This window comes from Aphanomyces invadans (genome assembly GCF_000520115.1).
Source record: "Aphanomyces invadans strain NJM9701 unplaced genomic scaffold supercont1.21, whole genome shotgun sequence".
NCBI classification, from domain to species: domain Eukaryota; phylum Oomycota; class Saprolegniomycetes; order Saprolegniales; family Verrucalvaceae; genus Aphanomyces; species Aphanomyces invadans.
The window spans coordinates 772,703-785,808 of NW_008580166.1; the positions used below are offsets into that span (position 1 = coordinate 772,703).

The 13,106-nt window shown below is 54.7% G+C and overlaps 4 protein-coding genes across 4 annotated transcripts; 1 reads left to right on the top strand and 3 right to left on the bottom strand.

Moving 5' to 3' along the window:
• The first annotated feature begins 2,406 nt into the window (after positions 1 to 2,406).
• Positions 2,407 to 3,799, top strand: H310_09487 (hypothetical protein). The gene is made up of 4 exons (XM_008875578.1): positions 2,407 to 2,612; positions 2,667 to 2,843; positions 2,895 to 3,090; positions 3,138 to 3,799. Exons 1-4 carry the CDS (start codon positions 2,430 to 2,432, stop codon positions 3,368 to 3,370), a joined length of 789 nt encoding a protein of 262 aa, XP_008873800.1. The 5' UTR covers positions 2,407 to 2,429; the 3' UTR covers positions 3,371 to 3,799.
• H310_09488 (histone H4) lies at positions 3,367 to 3,802 on the bottom strand. The gene has a single exon (XM_008875579.1). The coding sequence runs from the start codon at positions 3,784 to 3,786 to the stop codon at positions 3,475 to 3,477; it is 312 nt and encodes a 103-aa protein (XP_008873801.1). The 5' UTR covers positions 3,787 to 3,802; the 3' UTR covers positions 3,367 to 3,474.
• Positions 3,803 to 4,694: 892 nt separating this feature from the next.
• H310_09489 (hypothetical protein) lies at positions 4,695 to 6,710 on the bottom strand (the record flags this gene model as incomplete). The annotated part of the gene is made up of 6 exons (XM_008875580.1): positions 4,695 to 4,906; positions 4,962 to 5,785; positions 5,832 to 5,924; positions 5,976 to 6,091; positions 6,136 to 6,228; positions 6,279 to 6,710. 6 exons carry the CDS (start codon positions 6,708 to 6,710, stop codon positions 4,695 to 4,697), a joined length of 1,770 nt encoding a protein of 589 aa, XP_008873802.1.
• A 1,563-nt stretch (positions 6,711 to 8,273) lies between these two features.
• On the bottom strand, positions 8,274 to 12,160 carry H310_09490 (hypothetical protein). Its single transcript, XM_008875581.1, has 13 exons — positions 11,706 to 12,160; positions 11,443 to 11,649; positions 11,085 to 11,370; positions 10,879 to 11,033; positions 10,616 to 10,790; positions 10,255 to 10,571; positions 9,883 to 10,206; positions 9,457 to 9,803; positions 9,301 to 9,402; positions 8,915 to 9,252; positions 8,812 to 8,850; positions 8,598 to 8,750; positions 8,274 to 8,543 (listed from the first exon to the last, which is right to left on the bottom strand). The coding sequence occupies exons 1-13, from the start codon at positions 12,141 to 12,143 to the stop codon at positions 8,395 to 8,397; spliced, it is 3,030 nt and encodes a 1,009-aa protein (XP_008873803.1). The 5' UTR covers positions 12,144 to 12,160; the 3' UTR covers positions 8,274 to 8,394.
• Positions 12,161 to 13,106: the final 946 nt, after the last annotated feature.

Below are 13,106 nucleotides of genomic sequence, written 5' to 3' on the forward strand. Positions count from 1 at the left end.
TTGATGCTGCAAGATCTCATGTGAGCAAAGAAGTGAAGGCGTTTCTTCAGCGAAAGGGATTTTTGTATGCAGTCATACCTGGCGGCACTACGGCGTATTCGCAACCGACTGACGTCAGCAGGTTTAAGCCATTGAAAGACAAAATGGCCGAAAATATTGACGAGTGGATATCGCGTGGTGATTTTGACTACACAAGAGGTGGGCGGCCAAGACCACCATCAAATGATGTTGTTGCAAAGTGGCTGATTCACTCATGGAAGGCGATTTCAAGTGACATTGTCATGAAGAGTTTTGTGAAGTGTTTCCTTGCTACAAATGACGAGCTGCTCCTCTCTAAACACCCGACGATGGGAGGGAATTTCCGCCTTGAACTCGAAGGACTTATATCGGATGATGCAGAAGAGTCCAAAGAGCCAGACATCGACGAATTGCTTGATGAGTTTGATGATCTTGTCATGATCGACCAAGATTAAGATCAATGTTTCGCTTTGACTGTGATATATATTATATACTTGTTAGGTTATATTATATTAAATGTATTGATTTACAGGGGTAGTTGTATAGAGGGATTCGTTTATTGGAGAGAGGGTCTACAATTAGAGAGTTTACAGTAGTTTGTGCTGTAGTTCCAAACCATCATGACTTTAATATCGTCGACGGAACGTGCAACGGCCGACGTGGTCATGTCGACTCGTTCGACTACTGAGTCATGGACGACAACTCATCAACAAATCAAGCACGTATGAATGAAGTAGTCCTGTGGCACACGTGGCTACGGGCTTGTTGGCTCAAATGTGGTTCCATTGCAGGCTTGAACCGCCTGCTGACCCCATGGCCATGGTGGCAACTTTTCCGCAGCGAGTCCATGACCTACAAAACATGTAAGAACCACCGACGGATTTCATGGAAAGGTCTTGCTACCTCGCGCAGAAGTTTTCGTGATGATGTTCGGGTGGACTTCCCATTCTTGGTGTGCCAATCGGCTGTCCATGCGTATTTGACGGGACAGCAGCGTATACCTCGTACGGCTGGGGTAAAGAGTGTGATGGAGCTCAGACGGGCAACCAGGCCACGTGCTTGGGTCGGGCTTTGCTGCGAGCAGCATGATGTGAGATGAAACGAGTAGGAAATGGAGGTCCTACGTCGAATGCGAGGTATGGTAGATATGTAGGATCCCGTGGGGGACGGCTTAGCCCGTTTGCTAGTACACTGAGGTTTCGAGAACGACTTCAAAAAAGCAGCGGCATCATCGACATCGTCAGCACGAACATCATCCGATGTAGTTAACTGGAGGAGAGTATGGACGGCTGTTCGAGAAATTTGGTCAACATACATATAAAGATCGTGAATACTACCTTCTTCGTCGGTAAGAGGGCGCTTCTTGTGGAGTCGATTCGGCTCGGGGGATGGGACGTGCGCTACATCAATCGTGGGTGGTGCGTGCAACGTCGGCGAATGCGGCGGCGTGCTGTGCGGCACTTGTGCGTTGTGGAGGATTCCCAAGATGAGCTCATTGTGTAATTCGACTACATACACATGTTAATAATAGCAAGTCCAGGGGGACTTCATCTTACGAAGTGGTGGGTCCAAAAGCGTGTGCAGAATGGTGTGGAGCAAGGCGTGCGGCATCTCCGACTGTACGTATTTCTGCAAAGCGATCCAGTACGTCGTCCACCTTGACCCCATGCCATCCTTGCTCAACTCCTTGTAGAGACGAACTTTGATCGCATTTGTGTTGACGGATGCAGGTCCTGGCGCGATGCCGTCGGCCGAGGACACTTGGACTGTCGGCATCCTATTGATTTTGTATTGTACTGTCGAAATCTTTCAAATCTCCGGATAATCCGATATGCATCGGACACGGTCACACAAATGTAAATCCTCTATTTACATGAATTATTTACAATATATAGGCGAATATAACTCAAAATCCTCTATTTAGAAAACAATTCATGTACTGGTACTCCCATTCCCGATGTAAGTATATAACAACTTAATGTTAACATTAAAAATTCTTTCCAACCCAAACGCATTAATTGATCATAACGATATCTTGTTAATATTCAGATAGAATAACAAAACAGAGTATATTTCAATAATAAATGAACTGAGAACCGTTTCTAGCAAAATTAAGGGCACCATTCGGCTCGCGGCATCGATCGCACAGGTGGCGGCAGATGCAGGATGTATGATCAATGGTGATCTTCACTCCGTTGTTTGGCTTGATTCGGGTATATATGGCAAAGACTCGACAGAGTTGAGGCCACTGTGTATGGCAAGTGCGTTTACTACCTTGGTCCAAGTCTGTGACGACTGTTTAAAGAGTCAATATATTTTATCCAAATTTGAAGTCAAAATTGAATTTGTTTGAATTATTATTATGGTAACACCATGACAAGAGCGAATTTTCGATCCATTTCGGACGTGCCATGGCGACGCTCTTGACGGGATTAGTCGTCGACAGCTTGATCAACAACTACGATAAAGCAAATGAAGCGATGTGGCGAAAGGAAGACTTGGCCCACCGCCGACAAGAGAGGCAGTGGCGCATCGACGACCTCCAGCGAGAACTGGAGTGGCGCTTGCAAGACATTCGAACTGAGCGCGTTCATGTACAAAGCGTCGCTCCAGCATCCTGACGAGATCTCACGACGGGACCAACGTAGAAAAAAATTGCCAACGAGCAACGACAGGCAGAAACGCGCAACGAGCACTTGTCGGCGATCTCGGAGATATCGGCCGAGTTGAGTGGATTTGCACTCGTATCAATCATCAACATCAACTTGCCGAGAGACATCGACCTCACGTTGCTTTGGGTGTACGGCGTTGCATCTGCCTTGACGGTACGTCCACCCTCATGCTGTCACAGGCCATCCCTCATAGAACTCATGCAGATCTGCTGCATGGTGCTCTCTTTGCTGGCGTGCACGTTCCTCATGTTGGCCGTGACACGGTATTGCGCACACGAATTGGAGACGGACGTCAAACAGCTCGAAGATGCACACATCGACAACTCGCATCCGTTCAATCGATGGTGGCTGGCAAAGTGTGAGGTCGACTGGCAGTTGGCGTATGATCTCTTCCGAGCAGGTAGGACTCGATCATCCCGCGAATGCCGTGCGGTCATGCTCTCCCAGGTGTGACGCTCTTCCTGGTGGAACTCGCAATTGTCGCGTGGGTCCAGTACAACCACTACCACATCACTTCCATCAGCATCACAATGGTCGCGTTCGTGGGGTTCATGATTTGGCACTCGCGCATTTGGAGCAAGTGGAGATATCTCATGCACCGGCCAACGGTCGACAGGATCCTGGACGAAAACACACCACTGATGCAAAATCGTACACACGATCCAGATCGTCCGTGTTGAGAGTACAGCGAAAGTATGTTGATTAACCGGGTCCAGCATAGAATGGTCGTATTATGTATGATACAGTCGTGGCTACGTGCAGCGTGGTCGCGCCAACGGCATGCTTAACCACCGAACCCATACAGTGTGCGGCCTTGGCGCTTCAACGCGTACACGACATCCATGGCTGTGACTGTTTTACGTCGAGCATGTTCTGTGTACGTGACCGAGTCGCGAATGACGTTTTCCAAAAACACCTTGAGGACACCGCGGGTTTCTTCGTAGATCAAGCCAGAGATACGCTTGACACCACCACGACGAGCCAGTCGGCGGATAGCAGGTTTAGTGATACCCTGAATGTTGTCGCGGAGGACCTTGCGATGGCGCTTGGCTCCGCCCTTGCCGAGGCCCTTGCCGCCTTTGCCACGTCCCGACATACTTATTCGATGGGGCGTTTGAAAGTGAGAACGTCGACGCACTGCGCGGGACGAGGGAGGTGCTGTGATTGGCTGAAACGACTTCTACAAACGACACGATTGGCTGCAGATTGGATCAAGTGTTTTGATTGGTGGAATAGTCTCAAAATGAATGTTGATTGGAGGAATTTTCTCGTGAGCGAGTTCGACACGCTTTCCTGACGGCAGCGTTGTCTTCTGCCGTGCGCAATCAAGGGATGGAATTGGGTCCTTCTTCGTTGGGACAACTAGTGCGGCGCATAATCGACACGGAGTGCCATCCCTTGGCGCTGCGGGACGTTCTGTCATGGCGGTATTACTCCATACGCATGTGAGACCAAAGTATTCGCCTTCGGTATTTTCTTGATCTTCCATGCACACCAAAATTGAAAACTCCGTGAATCGCAACGAGCCATGCGTTGGCACTATGTACCAGCACACAAGTTGTCTTTGGAAATATGTATGTCGAGGGGTGTTTGGCGGGACTCGAATCAAGGTAACAAGGCTACGCCGTCCGAGCCGCAGGTGTCGAGGGCTGTGCAGGCCACTTCGACCACTGCAGTCACCTTTGCGACGCATCAGCTACGACAAAGTGGCTTCGTTTTGTCCCTCGCATCTCACTTTGGACAGAGCAACAGCTTTGACACGTCACTGCTTTGACGACGTCGCGAGTTTGGTGCACGGATGTTATTTGGTTTTGCCTGTGGTGTACGAGGAAGATACCGCCGCATCCGTGCAAACTCAGCAACGTCGAACGCGCCCGTTGAAACGCAATCCGACAAGTGTTGCCAAGGCGGCAGGTCCGCACGAGTGTGCCGTCGTGATGTCGTCGATTCGTTCTAGTATTTACGTCAGTTTACCGGAGAGGGTCCGCGGTTGCGGGGAATCTGTCAACCCCGTTGGTCGGGCACAGAATCCACATCCACCGCTTGGCTCTGCCTTTGGGGCGAAATCAACAGTGAGTAGTTGGTCGCGGGGACCCGCGCCCGACGACCCTCGACGATTCCGAGGGGTGGAAATATGTTGAACCGATCGACCAATTCCAACGGCACCACTTGCGCAATGCCGACGACAATATCCAAGTCTTCGATGCGGTGGACACCTACGTTCAAATCCTTGTTCCTTGTACATCGCACGACGACGTCTCTCGATCGTACCCAATTCACGCAGCTCCAAGGGATGGGCCGTGGCCCACGGCGTCCCGTTTTTCTGGTTCGCTCGCACCCACCGCACAATCGGCGCCGTCACGATGATCTGGCCGCCGCACCCGATGTCGCTCACTTCCCGTCCAATCAACTCGGACAACCCGACGTATGTTGTTCGACCGGTGACCGGGTGCACTCGGTTGACAAGGTTGCCCTCGGCTGGATTCGACGCATGGACTCCCATGCGCACTCGCACGCCATGAAACAGATTCTTTTGTCGGAGGAGGCGAAACTGATGCGTCGTGATCGTGGCGCTCCCAGGTATGTGGCAATCGACAAACGCCTGCGGCCACGGCTGCACGAGGAGCTGCAGCTGGACGTCGAGGCAGTACGCGACGGCGTCGGCGATATTGTGGAACGCCAGTTGGAACGAGTCGCCGGCCGTCGCGATCTCGTAGCCGCGGTGCGACACCAAGAGCGTGCGCAGGAGGGTGTCATGGAGGTCCTGCGCGGCGTGCATGACGGGACCGAGGGCCCCCCACAGGGCACTCGACGCCTCGATATCCGTGTTGACAAACACGGGAAAGTCCTTGGGGGGTTCGTTCGCCTGAATTTGCTGGATCACGTCGTCCGGCACCATGCACCACGATAGCATGCATCGCTGGTTTGCGATCAAGGCAAACGCAAGCGCCATGGGGGACATGAAGAAGAGCGTGTTGCTTGTAAAGAGAATCCAGTTGGGAATCGAATCGAGGCTTTCCTGCGGGGACATGGGCTTGACCGCCAACGCCCACCCGACCGCCACGAACGGAATACCCGTCACGTCAAAGATCCATCTAGCCACGACAGTCAGTCGCTTCTTGGCAGCATCGGACCACGCACAAGATGAGCTTGAGCCGCGTGTACAAGGGCTTTTGAACAATGCGGCACTCGACGCTTTCGAGCTTGTGTCCTGTGCAGTTCAAGTACAATACCCTACAAGCCGACGGCGTCAAGGTCGTCTCCATACTTGTCAGTAGCATCTACCCCAACGTGACGACGACGATGACCACCGATTGCGCCACGCATGAAGCCACGGAAAACGAATAGAACCGCGACGAGTAGAACGAGCGGTCGGTGGTTAGCGACACTGCCGTCGTAGCCTGTACAGCGGGGGGTGACAATGGATGGCTGACGGCGCACGTACTGTTGCGTACGCAAGCACCCCAAGCAAGTTGAAAAGGATGTAGAATCGCGTAATGCGCTTTTCGCGGACAGCTCCTCGGTCGACGGTCGTTTTCTAGGGGCGGCAGAGATATGAACTCGACGGCGCAAACCACGGCGTCGTACCACAAGCCGAAGCATCTCGATGACGAGGACCAGCATCCAGTACGCCCCCGACAACAGAGCGATGTCGCCGCCAAACAAACTGATCCGAATGTACAACGGCGGCTCGCTGATCGAGCTGTCCCCTTTGCCAACGAACCGCAGGCCCCCAATATCATGATCTTCGTCCAGCATGAACCACGTCGACGTATTGTGGCGGAATTCGGTCAAGATCGCCCCCACCGTGACCGCGCGGCAAATCGAGAAGAACGTTTTCCACACAAAGAAGCACAGCATCGACGAACACACACAGGACGACACGAGCTTTGCATGCTTGTGCATGGTGTGCATCGCAAAGAGCGACGCGAAAAAGCCGAGGACGATCAAAATCCCATACAGCGTACACCACACAGGGAACGGATACGCGGCGACCGGCGGTCCTGTGGCGGCCTGCATGTTGGCGATTGCCCGAATCAAGAAGAGGCGTGACTAGAGCGCCGAAACCGAATGCTACGAATCGTCCAACTCATTCACTGACGTTGTACGACGCTCTTTCGGCTCATCACGCGACTTTGCACCGTTCAGGTTGCCGCAGGATGATGCACGTCTCGGCTCGGTGTGGACGTCGAGGGGGGTTGAAATGGGGGCGGGGCTCGAGGTGCAGCCCAAGTCGACCCTCCGAGTGCGACGAGGGCTCGAGGCCATACGACGGAAGGATTCGGCCATCGTCTCCCCCGCTCTCTATATGCATCCGTGGGTGGGACCAAACTCGCGTCCGTGCGACAAACCGCACTACCCTTGGAGCTGTACCCCGACTCTAAACCGAGTCATGCGTGCATTCTACATTTTGCCGCTGGAGGTTTGCCCTCGTCATCACACTACTGCCTCTCCCCCCATCCCACGCAATTGCTCTTGTCTTGACTTGGGGGCAAGCCCACGTCTTGCGCGACGGGGGCTGGGAAAGACCTTGGCGTGCGTACACTCTGTTTCGTGTGATGCGACAAACGGAAGGATTCCATCTACCAGGAACGGTTGGAAGTGATGGCATGGGACGATACCACAATGGGCGATCACGTCCACTACGCAAGTGTACTCCCCTTCGCACCCCGAGGAGGGCTGCGGATCCACTGGTCTTGATTTGCCAGTTTGGGGGACCTATCAAGAGGACATCGTAGCGCCTGTGGCAGCAGCAGTTGCTACTGAAGTCAAGGGCTGCCCGTCCGAGTTGTCGCACGACACACGTCCACACACTCTTCCTGTGCTACTACTTGCCCAACATGACACCCGTGCCCCAGCAATCGGAAACGGGAGGGCTAGTTTGTGCAGCTACCTGTCCTATTCCATGGGGCCTCCTCGATCAACGAGTCAACGTTGGTGCGTGCACCACACTCGGGAAACGGGTACTCTGTCGTCATCGACTGCGGACCCCACGGTGAAAGATGACGGATGGTCGGGACCTACACGATCCCAATCGCTCGGGCACAAACTGACTCTGGAACGTCGAGTTGGGCATTTGTTGTCGACACTGCGCAACATTCCCCCCAGAAGTTCTCACAACGATAGACTCCGTTCAACATGTCCAGTCTGGCGCGCACCATGAACATGCATGCGCACACAGACATCCACGATTCACGTCGGGAGCAAGCAGAAGTGGCTCAACGTCCGATCTCGTGCGCCGCCACGCAAACCTCGCCTTGGGGACCGCACCATTCGACTTGTTGTGGAAGGTCGACATCCTGACCACGTGGATACGGGCACATCCGACGCCACGGCCCAGCCTCCACTTGTTGCGATTTCGTCGCGCCGGGAGCAACGTCAGCGTCAAGGAGGTTGCGGGGAGAACGGGGGGATTCGATGCCACGGCCACCACGTGAATTCGCCGCGGGGAATGTGCATGAGAAATGGTGGCAAGAACCTTTCTGTGTGTCGTCAAGCGATCCGTGCTGGCCAGGACATTTTCACCGGACAATGTCGACACAGACATCCGTTTGACATGATGTCGACGAGAGTAGGCGGGGATGCGTCGAGAACGAGTGGAGGATTAAGTTACATGGGCATTCGGTGCTGCTTCGAATGCGCGGACGGGCACTCGATGGAGCGGCGGTCGGGGCGAAGTGGACCCTGAACAAGATGGGGCTCGTTACGGCAACGCCACAGGGCGATCAAAGCCGTGGGCGGCGGCGTGCTGGTGTAAATACTTCAACGAGACCTTGTTGGCGCATTGAAACCGCGCGAGTTGGGTCCACAATGCGGCAAACACCGTCGCATCGAATGGAATAGTTCGTGGCCCTGCGCCGCCAAGGTTTACACAGATCAAGGCCGACGACACAATTTCTCGCGTACCTCCGCCCACCAACTGCGCCACGATCGACACCACCTTTTCCATCTCGCGATTCGAACGCACAGCGTCGATGACCTTGACCAGCGCGGTCGACGAAATGGCAAACCCCTCGCACTCCATTTGCACGACGACGTTGCACACACGTTCGAGGACACCTGCACACACGTTGGTCAGCATCGCTTCGGCATGCCACTACCATGGCCGACGCAGACGTACCTTTGGCCAGCCCGACGTGAATGAGCGCCATGTACAGAGCTACATGGAAAGCGTCATGTTGGTGGTAGCGCATCGTGGGTTGTCGATAAGGACGGGGTCGTACCTTCGAAATGCCCGATGGATGTGATGGATGCCACCAACTCGAAGCATCCGTCGATGTCTGACTGGTCTGCGACGGTCGTCAGGAGGGCATGGAAAAAGTACTCGTCGGGCGGGACGTTGGCGTCGTGCACCATGGTGCGAATGAGGTCGAGAAGCTTGACGTGGTTGTGGTTTTGGAGCAGGAGCAAGGCGTACACGGTGGCAAACTTGAGATCCATCGGGATCTGCTGCGCAGCCATCATGTCGACTACCATGTTGCCGTACGACGACGGCGCTTTCGCTTGCAAATGCGCTTCCATCATCATCGTGTACGCCATCAAATTCGGCCATCGGTTGCGTCTGGGACATCGGCGGTTCAATTTGATGCCACGCGCTAGTCCGACGTACTCTGAATACGCATGCAAGATGGCATACTGGTCGTCTGGTGGCGACTGCTTGGCAATGCGCAGCGAGTCGAAGAGGCTGTACTCGTCCGGGTCAAACGGCAGTCTACGGGTGTTGATGAGCGACGAGGCGAAAGGCGTGGCACGGGATGCGGCCAACCGTTCCGTTATAAACCACTCGATTAGCTCTAGCCCGATTTCGACCAGCTCGCCCACGGAGCTCTCAGCGCAACAATACAGTGCATTTCGATACACGGCGGCGTTCCACTGGGACGGCGGAATCTTCATGAGCAAGTCGATAACATCCCGCACCATCTTGTGCTTCTTTCGGTGGCTCGCTGCGAACAAGGCCGCCTGCAGCACCGACATGGGCGGCATGTGCCGCGAGTTGACTTCACCCGAGTACAGTTCCGAGTAAAAGAACGGTTCAAAGTCTTTGTTCAAGCGGTCCATGGCTTGGAGCATGGCCGAGGCAGCATTTGCCGACGGCGCGCCAAACGCCGCCACCTGCAAGGGATAATCGCGCGAGTTAGATAGCCCAACCACCACATCGAGCGAGTAGAAGAGCTACTTGAACAGTCCGTACCATATCATGCCACAGATCTGTCGCAGTCGCGATATCGTTGGCATGGCAGCAGGTCGTAATAGCCAAGTCGAAGCGCTTGACATCGTCTTGTCTGATCGAGGTCGGGAGTTGGCGCCGCCACTGGGCGAGCACAAATGGAGCGTCGTCCGTGTTGGCGACTAGCTTGCGATGTTTCATCGCCAAGGTGAACCACGTCGAGAAGACATAGTCGGCGAAGAGAGGCACGTGCGTTGACTGGACATGGGCTTCCGCGACTCGCATCCAATCGATGGCAAAGTCAAAGCTACCTTTGTGATGCATCAAGCTCAGCACCATGGTCTGCCACTGCAAAAACAGGTAAATCACTTCAGTGCACGCACGTTGAGATCGTACCAAGGCGGGTGAAAACGCGGCGGGGCCAGAAGAAGAGGCGAGCACTGCATCCCTGACGTCGCTTGCAGTGCGCACGTCGCCGCTCTTGATCAAATCCACGATGGCGACGTGCGCTGCATACGAGAGAGTGTCGACTTCAACGTTGACGTGCTTGTGTTTTCGCGGCACGGTCCGAGCAATGGCCTCGGCGGCGTTGTTGACTTGGAGCACGGCCAACTTGTCGTCGCTCGCGCGCAGCAGCGCGACTAAGCTGCCTCGGTTGGCGACGATGCCACTGCGGTGCATGAGGTGTCCCAGCGCTTGCGCCAACGGGAAATCTACTCGCGTCGAATTTAGACCCGCAAGAGCATGCTGCACAAACCTTGATTTGGTTCGCAGTCGGGGCCGTTGACAAGCCCTTTTAGAGCGACATTGCACATGCCAACGTCGAGGTGGCACTTTCCAGCGTCGGGAGCCACGAGGTCGCCAACGACGCGGCGAAGGAAACGGATATCGTGCGCGGCGGCATTGATTGTCATCGCCAGGCATTCGGCACTCTAAACACAACACGTGTGAGCTATTCCACCCATCCGTCGTCTTTCATCTCCAGTCGACCACCACCACACATTTCAGCCAAACGCGTACCAGGGAAGACACGCCTCGCGCCGCGACGGTCTCGTCATAAATTTGCTGGAACCGCTGCATGCTGGCGTGGTGCTGGCCGGGCCGCAGCAGTTGCATGAGGTGGCCGACGGCGATGTTGCACAGGGGGACTTGGCGCTGGCGAAACCAGTCGTAGCCTAGACTCCGACATGAATTCTACGACAGAGGTCCAGTGGGAATAAAAGTACATGTGAGTGCAGTGTCGGCTTCGCCGTGATGCACTGCGGCGCGGATAACCGACGCCGCAATCCCCTCCGAGATGCGGATCGGTCTAGCTTCGACATGGGCCATGAATTGCAGAGCAACGTCTTGAACAACGCGGAAACGAACGCCAGCATCGCCTTCGTCGCCACTCGTTATTTCGGTTGGCGCCTCGGGTGCCTCGAACGAAGCGTGGATAAACATGTTGAAGATGCGGCGCCACACATCGATCGGAATGCGCTGTTCCGTGGCAAACTCCAGCAAGGTCAATATCTAAAGCAATGCATGACGGCAAAGAAAGAGAGGGGGATGCCGAACGATGGCCCCATCGAATTGACGGAATACCTCGGGGACAAGGCGGTGATGAATGAGGTGGCGGAGGATTTCCCGTAGCTGTGGGGCACTCGTGGTATCTGTCGCTGCGCACAAGCTGCGATACAGACACGGCGTGCACCGCGCAGACTCCTTCGAGAGGCATCGCTGGTGGATCACGGTCTTGGCGGCATGCAGCATGTTATCGTCGCCGATGGCGAGGGCCATTTGACGAAGTACCTGGACAATCCATGACACACAGGCCAATTGTCAAAGGCGGCATGCAGATCAGCTACCTTGATGATGTCCATGTCACGATGAAGCGGATTTACGTACGCAAACGCGTCGGTTGAGTTCACGACGAGCTTGAGCACGTCGACGGCAAGTTCAGGGTGTCTCCGGAGGAGGTAGTAGTGGTTCGATGGCCCGCTTTGCTGCAGCAGTGCCGCCAAGCGAGCATGTTCCGACTTGGACGACAGTCGCAACGCATCCTTCCACGCAGCTTGTGGCCACCACTGCAACGCACGCTCCCAGTTGAACGCAAGCTCGTAGTTGCGTTGGGGGTTGCTCGCTAGGAGATCCTGCAACGACACGAAATTGTTCTTGGCACGAGAGGATTCATGGCATGGGTATGGAGCAGGTGTGGATCTGTCTGCGAATGATGCGGTGCTTGCTCCCGCACGCCGCAAATTTGCATGGCGTTGAGCATGTTGCCGCCAACGCCGCAGCATCATGATGCAGTGACCGAATTTATTGGTTTCCACCGGATAATTTTTTTATCCGGATTGTTGTATTGCGCTCTCACGGCGAGTCGAACGGACGGCGATGGACGGGGATCACGACTGCGGAGATGGCGCCACGAAGACAAAGACTTTCGGGTCATGAAGCCATGATTGCCACGCTATGTCTCGTTGCAGGCGTCGCCAAAGTGTACTCGTACGAGGGCATCAGTCCCCGCGTGTTCACCCTGGTCCAAGTTTGGCCCTCTCCTGCTTTGGTTCCATACTCTTGAATGTGCTCGTGGGGGTCGATCTCACGCAGCCGTTCATTCCATTTCCCCGCTGTGTCCTATGTGCGTTCCTCCACTCATTGCGTTTCCTCTTGGTCTGCCGGGCACCCACCGTGCGCTTCGGTTTATGCACCCGCTGGTACCCACAGCCTTGACCGCAACTTTGAGTTGTGCCTCCCTGGGTTTTGTGTCCGTGTTGTGCGTTGTCGCTGGGCTAGCGAGTCCGCTTACGGCTTGCAGTGGCCAAACTCGTCCACGCTGCATTTGCATCTCGTGGCATGGGATTGAATACACTGTCCCCATGCAAGTCTTCAGCAACTGCTGTCACCTCAACATGGATCGAACCTACGTTGAGCTCGACGACGAGATTGTCGATGTGGTGGGTCGTTGGCAGAATCGTTGGCATTGGCCTTGCAGTGTTTGCGGTCACCACTGCGTTGGAACGCACCATGATTCATGGCAGCGTCCCGAACGACATCTTAACTGGATTTCTATCGACCGACTGCAGCAGCGTGCAACTGGGAGTGTGCTTGGTCCTGAAGATGCCACGTGCGTTCCATCCGCTTCGGGATCTGTGTGAATTCGTGGCGATTCCACCGTACGCCTCTCTATCTCTACTTTCGTTTTCTCCACTGCACACGTGATCTATTCGAGATGAGCACTGGATAGGTGTGGGAAACGGTAGGCT

Coding starts and splice junctions, on each gene's coding strand:
- H310_09487 (XM_008875578.1), top strand. CDS start 2,430: ATGGCGACGCTCTTGACGGGATTAGTCGTCGACAGCTTGATCAACAAC. Junction 2,844..2,894: donor GCGTTGCATCTGCCTTGACG/GTACGTCCACCC, acceptor GAACTCATGCAG/ATCTGCTGCATGGTGCTCTC. Junction 3,091..3,137: donor GTATGATCTCTTCCGAGCAG/GTAGGACTCGAT, acceptor ATGCTCTCCCAG/GTGTGACGCTCTTCCTGGTG.
- H310_09488 (XM_008875579.1), bottom strand. CDS start 3,786: ATGTCGGGACGTGGCAAAGGCGGCAAGGGCCTCGGCAAGGGCGGAGCC.
- H310_09490 (XM_008875581.1), bottom strand. CDS start 12,143: ATGATGCTGCGGCGTTGGCGGCAACATGCTCAACGCCATGCAAATTTG. Junction 10,791..10,878: donor CGCGAGGCGTGTCTTCCCTG/GTACGCGTTTGG, acceptor TGTTGTGTTTAG/AGTGCCGAATGCCTGGCGAT. Junction 8,851..8,914: donor ATCCATCGGGCATTTCGAAG/GTACGACCCCGT, acceptor CTTTCCATGTAG/CTCTGTACATGGCGCTCATT.